This window comes from Limulus polyphemus, unplaced genomic scaffold, assembly GCF_000517525.1.
Source record: "Limulus polyphemus unplaced genomic scaffold, Limulus_polyphemus-2.1.2 Scaffold353, whole genome shotgun sequence".
NCBI classification, from domain to species: Eukaryota; Metazoa; Arthropoda; class Merostomata; order Xiphosura; family Limulidae; genus Limulus; species Limulus polyphemus.
This window is the reverse complement of record NW_013665963.1, coordinates 590,249-602,724: the sequence shown is the minus strand read 5'-3', so window position 1 is coordinate 602,724 and position 12,476 is coordinate 590,249. Positions and strand designations below refer to the sequence as shown.

The 12,476-nt window shown below is 32.7% G+C and overlaps 1 protein-coding gene across 1 annotated transcript in view; it reads right to left on the bottom strand.

The window, feature by feature from the left end:
• Positions 1–6,536: 6,536 nt before the first annotated feature.
• LOC106457629 (galactosylgalactosylxylosylprotein 3-beta-glucuronosyltransferase 2-like) overlaps positions 6,537–12,476 on the bottom strand; it is an 18,072-nt gene continuing 12,132 nt past the window's right edge. Inside the window, exon 5 of the mRNA XM_022383631.1 lies at positions 6,537–8,520. Within this exon, the coding sequence (XP_022239339.1) occupies positions 8,431–8,520 (90 nt within the window). The 3' untranslated portion in view covers positions 6,537–8,430. The remainder of the gene's footprint in view (positions 8,521–12,476) is intronic.

Here is a 12,476-nt window from a genome sequence, read left to right as displayed (position 1 = left end):
ATTTATTTGGGGGGGGGGGGCACCAAATTATGTTTTGGCCCTGGGTGCTAGACACCATCACTGCTTTGGGATGGGTTGAAAAATTATTAAAATGTTGTTTGTCTTTTTGCAAGAGTCCTTGAGCTACGCAAAAAATGTTACAACATTATTTCAATTTCTTTCTTTGCAAATTACACTGAATAAATATTACAAAACGACAAAATATCAATTTAAAAATATTTTTTGGAAAAAAGAGATAGAGGTAGAGTTAGAATTTTATTTGTACTTAAAGTTTGAAATGTGATACGCAGGTGTGAAATTAACAACTCAAAAGGTATTTACTGGTCAGGATAGAGCTAATCCACCATTTTAGAAAAAAGTTACATACCATGAAGATTAAAAATTATTCCATAGGCATGATTTGCTTGGCTAAATTTCTGTGCCAAGTAATAGTCATTTATAAACAAATATGAGTTGGGGTTTATATCCCTTAAGTATGTATTTGTGAAAGGGATACTGCACAAGACCCTTGATCTGACTCGAAAGTGTGGTGTCTTCGTTATATTTGCTTTGATTCTTGTCCTGTGTGAACATGATATAAATCTCCCAGAATACTCTTACTTTTGCTCTTGTCCTATGTGGAAATGATTTTGCCCTGCCATCTACCCCAGCAGTCAGGTGCAATTTTCAACAGTAATTATAGGAGCCACTCAGTTACATAAAGACTTAAATTGCATGAATAAATATATTGTTTTATTTGTACTCTTGTGTTCTTTAATAGTTCTTTTGTCATCTGAATTCAAAATCTTTATCTACAATGAATTTCCCAAACTTGAGTTTTGCAAATATTTCTATTTTTCTGTTGGATATCAGTGTCACCAAATACCACATAGTTGGATTACATCTTTATCCAATGCATGTTACATCTTAACATACAAACATTTGCTAGAAATAAATGGTAGGATAGAGATGATGATCATATTATTGTCTCAAATGGATTGTTCAGAGGAATAAAGATGATCTTCAGGTAATCACCACCAAAACATGGAAAAACAATGACAGTCTTCTCTTGTCTCTCTAAAGACACTCGTATTTACAGGTATCTTCGAATTTAATTGATTATTTTGTATATTATTGTAACCATTTCTATCTTTAGGCATATTTTTTATTCAATAAAAATAATACTAAGTCCAGTCCACTTAATGAAAGGAAAGCATTTTATTTCTTCAACTGTAAGTTTTACAACTTACAATAACAAAGCAATAGGCCTAAATCATAAATGAAACATAACAGTCATTTACTTGCTAAATTTCCTCGTGTATGTATGGCACAAACTCTAACTGACTAACACACATTTTTGACTCAGTACTAATTCAATAACACTGTAACAGACAGACAGAACTAATTCTGATACAATACCTTACCTCTACTCATATAATAGTTTTTCTCGATTATTACTGCCCTCTATATGTTCAAATTTTGTACTCGTCACCAGCCTTGATACTCCCACATGTTTAACATGGTTCAGCTGCACTGTGATTTGCAAATAATCTTGCGACAACCCTCCACCAATAGAAGTGTCATACATTCTTCTCCAACATCTAGCCCTCCCTGAATTATAGTCAACCTAACTTCTAGATTTGGCCCTCAAGTGTTTAGACTTATTGCTCACCATGTTTTGTATTTTAAAATTTTGCTTAAATTTTTCATTGTTTTAAACTTAGTTTTTTGTATTTAACTTTCAACTTTAGTAGTCTCAAAGCAGTTCTGTACAATCAGTATTTATTTTGTGAACCTTTTTTTGTTGTTGTTTACCAAGGCTTTTCATCTTGGGTTATTTACCCATTTCAAATTTCACTTATGAATTTGCAGTTTACTGATACGAATTATTCAACTGCTTCTACTACTACCATAGATCAACCAATTGTTGCTGTGACCACAGGTGTGACATCATTGGCTGAGGAGGTTTTGGCACTAATTCACTTTGAAATGGAGTCATTCATGCAGGCTGGTGGTTCTCCATTACCCTAGGGGTGCTGAATGGGAGGATGACGACTAAGAAAACCTTTTCCTTCCCCTTCCTTTGTCATGCAGTCTCATGCAAATGTGTTTGATGCACCTAGACCTTCATCAAATATTTTGGACTTGATCACACAGGTTTGTTACACTTTGTCCTTATCCCCTGTCATTTGAGCAGTCTCCTTCTTTGTTACATGACACACCTTCTCCTGAATATTTTGTGATTCCTCTCTTGTTTGATATCCTGGTTCATGATGAGCATTTTACAGAGCAATTACATTCAGGGATTAGCATGTCTCACCCCTGCACTTCCAACACTCATGTTTTGGCCTATCATTGGGATTTGATTCCTTTTTTGGATTCTTTAAACCTAGTTTGGAGTTTGGACTTGAATTTTTCAGTTCATTTTTCACATGCTCCACATTCCCACCTTAGCTTATCTTTAACCTCCCTCCTACATGCTGCAAGTTTTATCAGAAGGACTCTCCTTTTTTGTTTCCTTTCCCTCCCCCAAGGATCCCATATCTTGCCAGTATTTGCCAGAGGCAGTTCAGGACCTTCTATTCATGGGTGGTATAGAATCCATGGCTCATCCCTGCTATGGGTTCTATTCTTGGTCATTTGTTGTCCTCAAAAGGACAAAGGACTGGTGACCTATCATCTAGTCTGAAATCATTTTCAGATATTCCTCATTTCACCATGGAGTTGTTTCTGTCTCTTCAATGGGCATTTCCTTCAGGCTTGTGGAAGACAAAGTTCGATGCTTACCTCCAAATCCCCAGCATCTTGTTGGTTTCTTCAATTCATCCACAAGGTTGGGTCTATTAATTCTGAGCTTTTCTGTTTGGCCTTTCCTAGGCCCCCTACGTTTTTTATTGGGTGATCAAAGCTTTTGCCAGATGTGTCCACTCCCAGGGGTTTTGGTTACATCATTACATGGACAACTGGCTTCTTCTAGCTCCATCATGGGCAGTAGCCTCCTGTTACATTCATCTTCTTTTCCAAGAAGTTACACTTGTTGGTTGGTCAAGGTAGAGACATCTGTACTGACCCTGACTCAATATCTGAATCATCTTGGGGTCTTTTTCAACTCTTACCTCAGTCAGGCCCAACCATCTCCATTTTGACTTGGTCCATGGAGTTAGCAGTTCCAAAGGCACAATCCTCTTCTACTCGACCCACACAAGAGGTTCTATCACTTTTGGGGATTTGGGCATCCTTGAAAGCCCTTCTTCCCCTGCATCTGGCCCACATGATATCTCTTCAGGAAGTTGTACATGATCAATGGGACCTCCCCAGCAATCCCCTGGATTCTCCCTTCCTTCCTCTCTGCAAACAAACTTTTCCAGATAGAAAAAGAGACAACACCATGGCTGGAGTTCCTCTTCCACCTCTCACACCAGATTTACACCTTTTCACAGATGCATCTCTGTCAGGTTGGGGGGCTTATCTGGATGCTTGAGAAAAATCTTGTCAGAGGTCAAGTACAAATTTCAATCTCCTGGAACTTTTGGCAGATCATTGGGCTCTGAATCATTTCCTTCCTCTTCTCTAGGACATAATATAATGTTTTGGGACAACATGGGACCTATTGGTCCATCTCGGCTGTTCAATCCTCTAAACTAAATTACAATAATTAAGAAAAAAATCTTAAATCTAATCATTCATATACTTATCAAGCTTTTTCTTAAACTCACATAAATTTACTGCCTCTACAACATCTGAAGGCAACACATTCCAAAGGCCAACCCCTGTTAAAAAAATGTAACCGTTTTAACTGAAGATGACTCCTACCTTGCCAAAATTTATATTTGTGTCTTCTAGTCCTACTATTCTCACTGTTAAATATCAAAAAAGATGATGCATCAACACTATCAATTCCTTTACAATCTTAAACACCTCAATCAGATCTTCCCTAACTCTTCTTTTTCAAAAGAAAACAATTTGAGAGATTTCAGCCTCTCCACATAAGACAACCCCTCCATCCCAGGCACCATTCTAGTAACCCTTTCCAACAATTCAATGTCTTTCCTAAGGTGAGAAGCCCAAGACTGAACTCAATATTCCAAATGTGGCCTAACCAGTGACCTGTACAATGAAATTATAACCGTATTAGACTCGTATTTAATATTTCTGTAGATAAAACCTAAAATTCTATTTGCCCTACCACTAGCAACAGCACACTGCTTGGATGGTTTAGACTGATCAACTATTACTCCAAGATCCCTTTCCTTCATAACACTATTAAGGTTATTCCCATCCAAATTATACTTATTATTCAAATTATGATAACCCACATGCATTATCTTGAGTTTATTATAATTAAAAGCCATCTGCCATTTATTTGCATAGCTCAACAAATAATCCAAATCCTTTTGTAAGACAGTAGCATCCTCCTCACAGCCAGCAACACCCAAGACCTTAATATCATATGCAAATTTAAGTAATTTATTTATTGACTACTCCTTCATCTATGTCATTGATGTAAATCAACAAGAGCATAGGTCCTAATACTGAGCCCTGAGGTACCCCATTTGTGATATTAATCCAGTTTGAGTGAAATCCATTTGTAACAACCCTCTGATTTCTTCCATCCAATGTGCTAACTCATCCCTCACACCTATAGTGCTAATTTTTTTTTACAAGCCTGTTATGTAGCACCTTGTCAAATGCTTTCTGAAAATTCAGATACACCAAACCCACAGCCTTTCCCTCATCTACATAAACAGTAAGCTTTTCAAAGAATTTTAAAAGGTTTGAAAGGCAAGATTTTCTCTTAGTGAAACCATGTTGACTATCCAATAAGATTCTAAACTTTGTTAAATGACTTTGCAAAGCATCTTTTAACAGACTTTCCAAAACTTTTCCCACAACTGATGTACAACTAATGGGTCTATAATTACTGGGACAATTTTTACCACCTCCAATGAAAGTAGGAGTTACATTAGCTAACTTCCAATCCTCTGGTACCTGCCCACTATTCAAGACTGACAAAAATAGTAATAAGTGGCTCACATATCTAACCATTAACCTTATCTTGGAGAAATATTATCTGGCCCAGGATGCTTATCATTTTTTAAATGTCCCAATTATTTCTTAACCATCTCAGAATTAATGCAGTCATCTAGTCGAATCTTGTTTCCATCTATCAACTGTTCAAGATGGGGAATACTGCTTAAACTTTCGTTAGTAAAAGCTGAAGAAAAAGCAAAATTTAATAACCCAGCCATCTCATAATCATCAGATACTAGCCTTCTTTAATCATCCCTCAAGGGTCCTACTCTCATCCTAACATTTCGTTTACCTTCAATGTATTTAAAGAAATCCTTACTGTTGATTTTTACATCTTCAGCCAACCTTTTCGATGCCCTGATTTCCTGTTTCACCAATTTTCTTGATCTTCTAAATCTCCTGTCATACCAGTCAATTTAAATTTCTTAAATTTATGATGCTTTCCTTTAATTTTATATCTTAAACTCTTTGTAAGCCAACCTGGTTTTTTACTTGCAGCTATCCTTTTCTTTCTATAAGGAATATGTTTACCTTGAATTTTTAAAATTTTATCTTTAAAAATTGTCAACATCTGATCAGTGTCTCCAATTCACAACAGATAATTCTTGTCGCATCCCTTCAAAATTTGCTTTTTTGAAATTTGTAACCAGAATATCATTATTCCTTATCCCCGTATGTAGCAAAACATTGAACCTAATAGAGCAATGATCACTTGCACCCACATGTTCCCCAATTTCCACGCTCTCAATCATTTTTCTATTTGAAGTTAACAATAAATGTAAAATAGCATTGTTTCTAGTAGTTTTCTTGACTAATCGGTGATGAAAGCCACCCTGAATGGTTTCCAAATCCTTTCTCTTTCATGGTTTGACTAGCATTTCCCAATCTATATGCCTGAAATTAAAATCACCCATAATTATGACTTCTGTAACTACATTACTCAGCATTGAAGCACTAGATTTTGTCCAGATTAAAATACTGAATACTACTTATGAACATGGGTGCACTATTATTCCCTTCACTACATATACTTGTGCAGTCCACTATTCCTATGTGATGTAAGTTACCCTTAAGTGTCTTCTTGTAGTTTCATATAACAATTTGAGTTATCTATTTGAAAGTTATGTTTTTAATAGATATCCTATTTCAGACAAGCCTAATTTAATATACATATTTTGATTCCAGCATAATTTTTTCCTATTAGTTTTCTATAATTCATTAACAGGCATAGCATGTGTAAGTAAATTTATTGTAAAGCTGTAGCAATTTTCAACTATTTCATACACAACAGGTTTCTAGATCATTCCTCATGTATTTTGGATGTTTCACACACAAAGATGGGATGTATTAACCATGAATGTTGACTGGTTATACATAAAGGGGATGAGTTCAAGAACTGGTTAGAATATCCTAAGGTAATTGGTTGAAAATTATCTAGAAGTGAATGAACATTTTTTCAACACAGACACATGTGTAGTGAATTTATTCACTGGTTAATTACTCATCCCAAACTATTTGTTTTTTAAAACCCTGACTGTTATTTTATTGAAGAATTTCAGAAACTGCGGTAATGTCTAAATCATCAAATGGGATGATCATCTTCTACCACAAGAAGAAGCAAGTAAATTTCAAAGTGATTGGTAAGTACAAAATTTTTGCAATAGGACCATTCTACCATCCAAGAAAAGTATTAACTAGTTTCCAAATTAGAATTTAAAAAAATAAAAAGACTATTTAAATCACTGAAATCACATACTTTATAAACATTTTTTACAAAAGTAAGTTTTGCATTTCTCTTTCTAAAGCTAGTTATATTCAAGTAACACCTGTATATAATCAACACAGAACTTCATTTTCAGGTAATTAACTCGATTCCTACTCAATAGTTTATTAGATCTCAATAAAAAATAATTATTGCCAACAAAGACAAGTAAGCATTCTCATATATAAATTGCAAATTTGCTCTCTGCTTACTGGTGAATATTGTTAGTAAAAAAAACACACTAGTTTTGTTAAATATACAACTTTTGTAATACAACATAGACAAAATATCTAGAAAATGAAATGGACCTAGTCCTCTGCTCATACTTATACAAACTGCTGAAACTAAGTTATTTTGACAATCACGATTAAAATCCATCTTTGGTACATAGTTCAATAACTTTTATCAGTCCAAAACATTTTATACTAAAATAACAAAAATGTTTATTACAACGATATACTATAATTTTCTGAACATAATATGCATTTCTCTAAAAATTTATCTGAAAGTTATGGGTGCATATAATATATAACAAATCTAAATGCTTTTTTTTTTTACAGCTAGTTCAGACCATCTTTTCTGACACACATTGTGAACAATAATGTATACTTACTAGAAATATTGCATTTTGGTGGAATATCTTATTAATTCTCTCCGTTTCTACGGCATAAATGAAAATTGTCTTCACTAATTAATTTTCAGTATCTTTAAACATGATTTTTGAAATAAAATGATCAAGAACCTTAGTCTTGTGAATTTTAAAATATATTTACATTCACATTTAGAAATGTTTGGAAATACATAACTAGTTGTAGCAACATTACATTTGATATCCAAAACTACAGATCATTTTCAATGAAACCCGAGTCAGAATTTACTTGAATAGTTGGCACTACTTCTCTTCTGGCTGTAAATGGGTTTTTGAGAACATCTATTTGTTAGCCACAATTGCAAAATAGCAAGTGCTAAGGCAAACTCACTTTAAGAGATTTTAGGGATACTCTAACATTTTGTATATTTGCTGGCTGTGATTGCAAACATAGCAAGCACTACAGTGAATGTGCAATTAGAGATTATACATACATCTACCATTCTTGTCATCAAAGGGTTACTTCTACTGTAGTACTGCAAAAGTCTAGGTGAGTATTATTTATGGTAATAAGGCAAATTTAACTTTTATTTCATGAATGTTAGATTGCTTATTACATTCAGAAAAATTTGGGGTGAAGAAAAGCAAAAGTTTCTGACCACCCAGAGCTGTTTTTCAGGCTCCCAATTTTTTTTTTTTGAGGCTTGAAAGATTTTTAAACCTAAATTCCTGACCGAACTTGATTTGACTTGGAAAAATATAATTAATGTTGAAATTAACAATTTTCAAAACTTCAGTGATGAAATGTAGCATATTAAAGATAATAAAAATATGCTTGCAAATTTATAGTAAAATATTACTAATAGAATAAAAGTGATCCATATTTTTTGAACAACTGTATTACAATTACATTTTGGCCCAAAAAGCTTTGAGCAAAAAACCATTCATATTACAAACATAAATACATTAGCATATAAAAAACTATAAACTAGCTTATTGGTTATAGTAATTTTATATAAAACCAGTTAAAGGTATACTGTGATTGTTTTCCACAAATGTGCATTTACTGTTAGACTTCTATACCTTGGTTTGAGGGAATTTTCAGTTTTTGTTCCTGTTTTAGTTTGGGTGGTTCTGTCCTGGTATGCCAAACAAGAATCTGAAATCAAAGATTTTGTTCATTAAAATAACATTATTGATACTTAATTTTTTGCTGTTCAAATTTAATTCACCATTAGGAGAGCTTTAACTTGACATTTACTTAGTCATATGATCTATATCTAAGAGTAAAATACCAAGATTTACAGAAAAATGGGTGATAAGATGAAAATATTTGAAACGATGCTATAAGGAGATAAAAAAATCCTCACATTCTTATTAGCTGAATTACATTACAATATCTCTCAAACAACTAATAGCTTATGGTTAGAAATGATTCAAAAATAAATTCCTTGGTTTTTCAGTTAGTTACTTAAGAAACATGAGGTTATAAGTACTGTTGCAGTTATTCAAAATAGTTTGGATGATATTGAAGAAGACTATCTAGAATTTTGTTCTTGGTCAAGTGTATGAAACCCATGTGAACTTTAGATTAAATCTTAGCTTAATCTAGGCTATATTGTAAAGAAGAAAAACAGTATATTTTAATAGTTCATGTAGAATTAACATATTTGTAATGATATATTAATATGTATATTATGGCAGTTTTCTTTGTTACACATAGGATTAATGCAAAAGAATACAAATCAAGCAAAATACATCTAAATAATAAATTCAAGAAACTTTCCCTTCATCATACTTAGTACATAGTTTCCAATGGTTACAAACTCAACACCAATGCTCTCAGTCACCTATATCTAACTTATATAAAAGCTAGTGTGTGTCATAATAATAAGCCTAGAGTAAAGATGTAATGTGGGATCACCTAGCCTAGAGCCAAGTACATAAAATTTATCATGAAAGTAAAAATATTGATTCAATTTTAAGCTTCAATTGTTTCTGAATTCAGCTATTTACTGTCATGTCACCAAGGTTTTTAATAAAAAATAAACCTCTTTAATCAACAGAGGGACTAAATTAAGAAATCAACAAATACTTTTTCAGTTTTGTTGTCTATACATTTCATTTTATACTTTCAGTACAAAGAATAACAACACTATCAAGTTACACTTTAATTGCTAAGAAACATCACATAAAATCCATTTTTGGAATGTAGTGTTACCAAAATACACTGGCTTTTCTATATATTAGTTGTTAATCTGACTGATTTTTACCAATAATTATTCTATGAATATGCCAAGAATTCTTTTCATGAATGATCCCAATTTTGATTTGAGCTGTGAAAGTACTGCTGATAAAGGTACATTATCTGACTCCAATGAAGAAAATGCAGTGGAAGGACATAACATTTATGTTGAATATGTTAACCAGCAAGTTGATAACATTTTATCGACTATTCACTCCATTCTTGATACAGTTGATGATGACACTATGTCCATAACCAACAAATATTCATTGACCAAGAATAATAACAAAGTGATCATTAAAAATTCTGTCATCATTAATACAATCTATTACTCACTTTAAGTTTGAAAAGTCAGTTATGCAATTTATACAAAAAAAATTAAGTTATATTTTTTGAATGATCTGTTGTGACACACAAATTATTAAACTTTCCAACTGAAGCTTTACTCATTTTTATAAGTTTTATTGTTTGGGAATACAATATTTCTTGGAAATGAATTTCAAAATGGCACAAAGATGTACAAATACTTCTGATTATCAAACTCAGTTGAGATTACTGAAGAGTTACAGACAACAGTGGTAATTTGTGTTTTTACAGTGACTTTCACAGAGAGTCTAAGTGATATTTTCAAGTCTAAATGTTTCCAGTAAATTATACTTGGTAAACCAGTAAAATATTACACCATTAGGAACTAATTATAAAGAAAATATAGTTTTTCAATTTGCATACCAACTAAACCTGACCTAAGGGTTGGTCAAATTTTCTCCAGTCCAAAAAACTTTAGTGGACTTTTTTAGATTTTAGCCACTTAAAAAATCCTATTATTTTAGCCATTTATAAAAGCCATGCAGAACTCTAGTTGGAAAACATAATAATATAAAAACATTACAGTTAATATGGCTAAAACAGTTTTTATGGTTTTAAAGTCAACTGTTAAAATTTATAACTGAAAACAGTGAGTGTAATACCTAACAAATTACAAAAAATAACTAATTAAATTGTACTAGAATGAGTTATAACTTGATTAAAAGAACACACAATTAAAAGAGAAACCAGCAACAGAAAGTTCCCCTCAGTTTCAACAAACAAATGATTACATCAGGACTTGTGATCATGCATCATAACACCGATGCTTGTTGTGCAAAATAATGGGGGTGTTGGACTGGATAAAATGAAAATAATGAATACTCAGGTGCAGAACATGGTACACATCAATAACATTTTGTTTAATAGTAATTTTGCTTGCTGTTATTTCAGTTTTAATTTTATTTTATACTTCATCATTTGCTCAATATTGGCCCAAGGAAGGGCACTGGTTATAATGTACACATTCAACATATTAACCCATTAACTGTGGCAGGAGCAGCTCAGTTGCCAATTTCTGACTCACAGATAAAATTGAGTTGCCATCAATCACAATAAAATTGTACTTTTCGTCATTCGCATAGAGTTATAGATATGTATGTGCGACTGACGGATATTTCCGTCATTCGCAGCTGAGCTCTCAATCTTATATTCATCCATGTTTATATGACATTTAAACATCAACTAGGCACAACTGACCTCTTTCGTAAATATCGAGGTAAATTTACCTATGTAATGATACATTCTAAGATATACTGAGCCTTACTTTGAAGACAAGATACTCCAAGCAAAGTTTAGGAGACAAGAGAGTGCACCATCATACCAGTAACAACTTCAACGTTTTAGCACTGTGTGATAAAAACAAAATATTTAGTCAGTTTGAATAAAACTTGGAATACAGTATTACATTCTTTCTGAAGACAGATTTTTTTCATCCTCAACATTTGAAAATCTATTTATGTTTCTTATTGTCTGTATCCACCAATCCTATGAGTAAATCTTACCCAAAATTAAGGCATCTTATATTCTTCCCGTGGGTAGCATACATTCTTTAGTTCTCAATCTTTCAGTATTTTCAAAATAGAAACTCATTTACAGTTTCATTAAACTATATCCCCTGCACCTTTGGATGGACAGATTTCAAATAAAGTTTAAATATAACTATATATTTAGATGGTTTGCTAATAATCTAAATTATCTGTCACTGTATTAAAAACTGCAACACTTAAAATGTCATTGTGTTTTTTTATAATCACTTTCTCCAATTTTATTTATGCATTGATCTCAAGTTGTATCTCATATGAACAACTATTGGTAGCTTATCATAAATTTGTTTATTTCTTTATCATTACTATAAACTGATTTTTCCTGATGATATAAAAATATTACACTTTATTATAATGTGTAGTTTTATTTATAATGAGGGTAGGATTACTGAGTCTAGTAAAAAAAGTTGTTCACCAACAAATAAATTACAAGTTTTTATATTTTATCTTTTATTTTGGCAGGAAGATGAGGAATAAAGTGGAGGATCAGCAGTTTTTATCTACACAATCATCTGACAAAGTTTTGGCATCACAGGCACGTCATCACAGAAATAAAACAAAGTAGAAAGCATTTTGCATGACTTGTCAACAAAAAATTTCTTAAGGAAGCTCTTTTTAAACTGAGGACTGGTTTATAGCCTTCAAGATACCATTCCTCACATTTCATCTTTGATGAAATAAAACAAACTGGTGCAGTCTTGTCAAAGGGAAGACTCACTGGTAATGATAATGCCAATAGGAGACTGAAGTGAAAGCAAACCTTTTAATCAAGTGTTGTTTAAACTCCTGGACTAGTGTTTCTCAAGAAATTGAATCAAAATCTGAAACTCAGTGATGCCACAGAGACTGCAAGACCACAGAAGGTCTATGCTTTGGCCATAAATCATGAAAGTAATTTGAGTGATGCACAGACACTACTTAAAAAGAAATATCCTCACCCAATCTTCTGTGGCTGTGTAG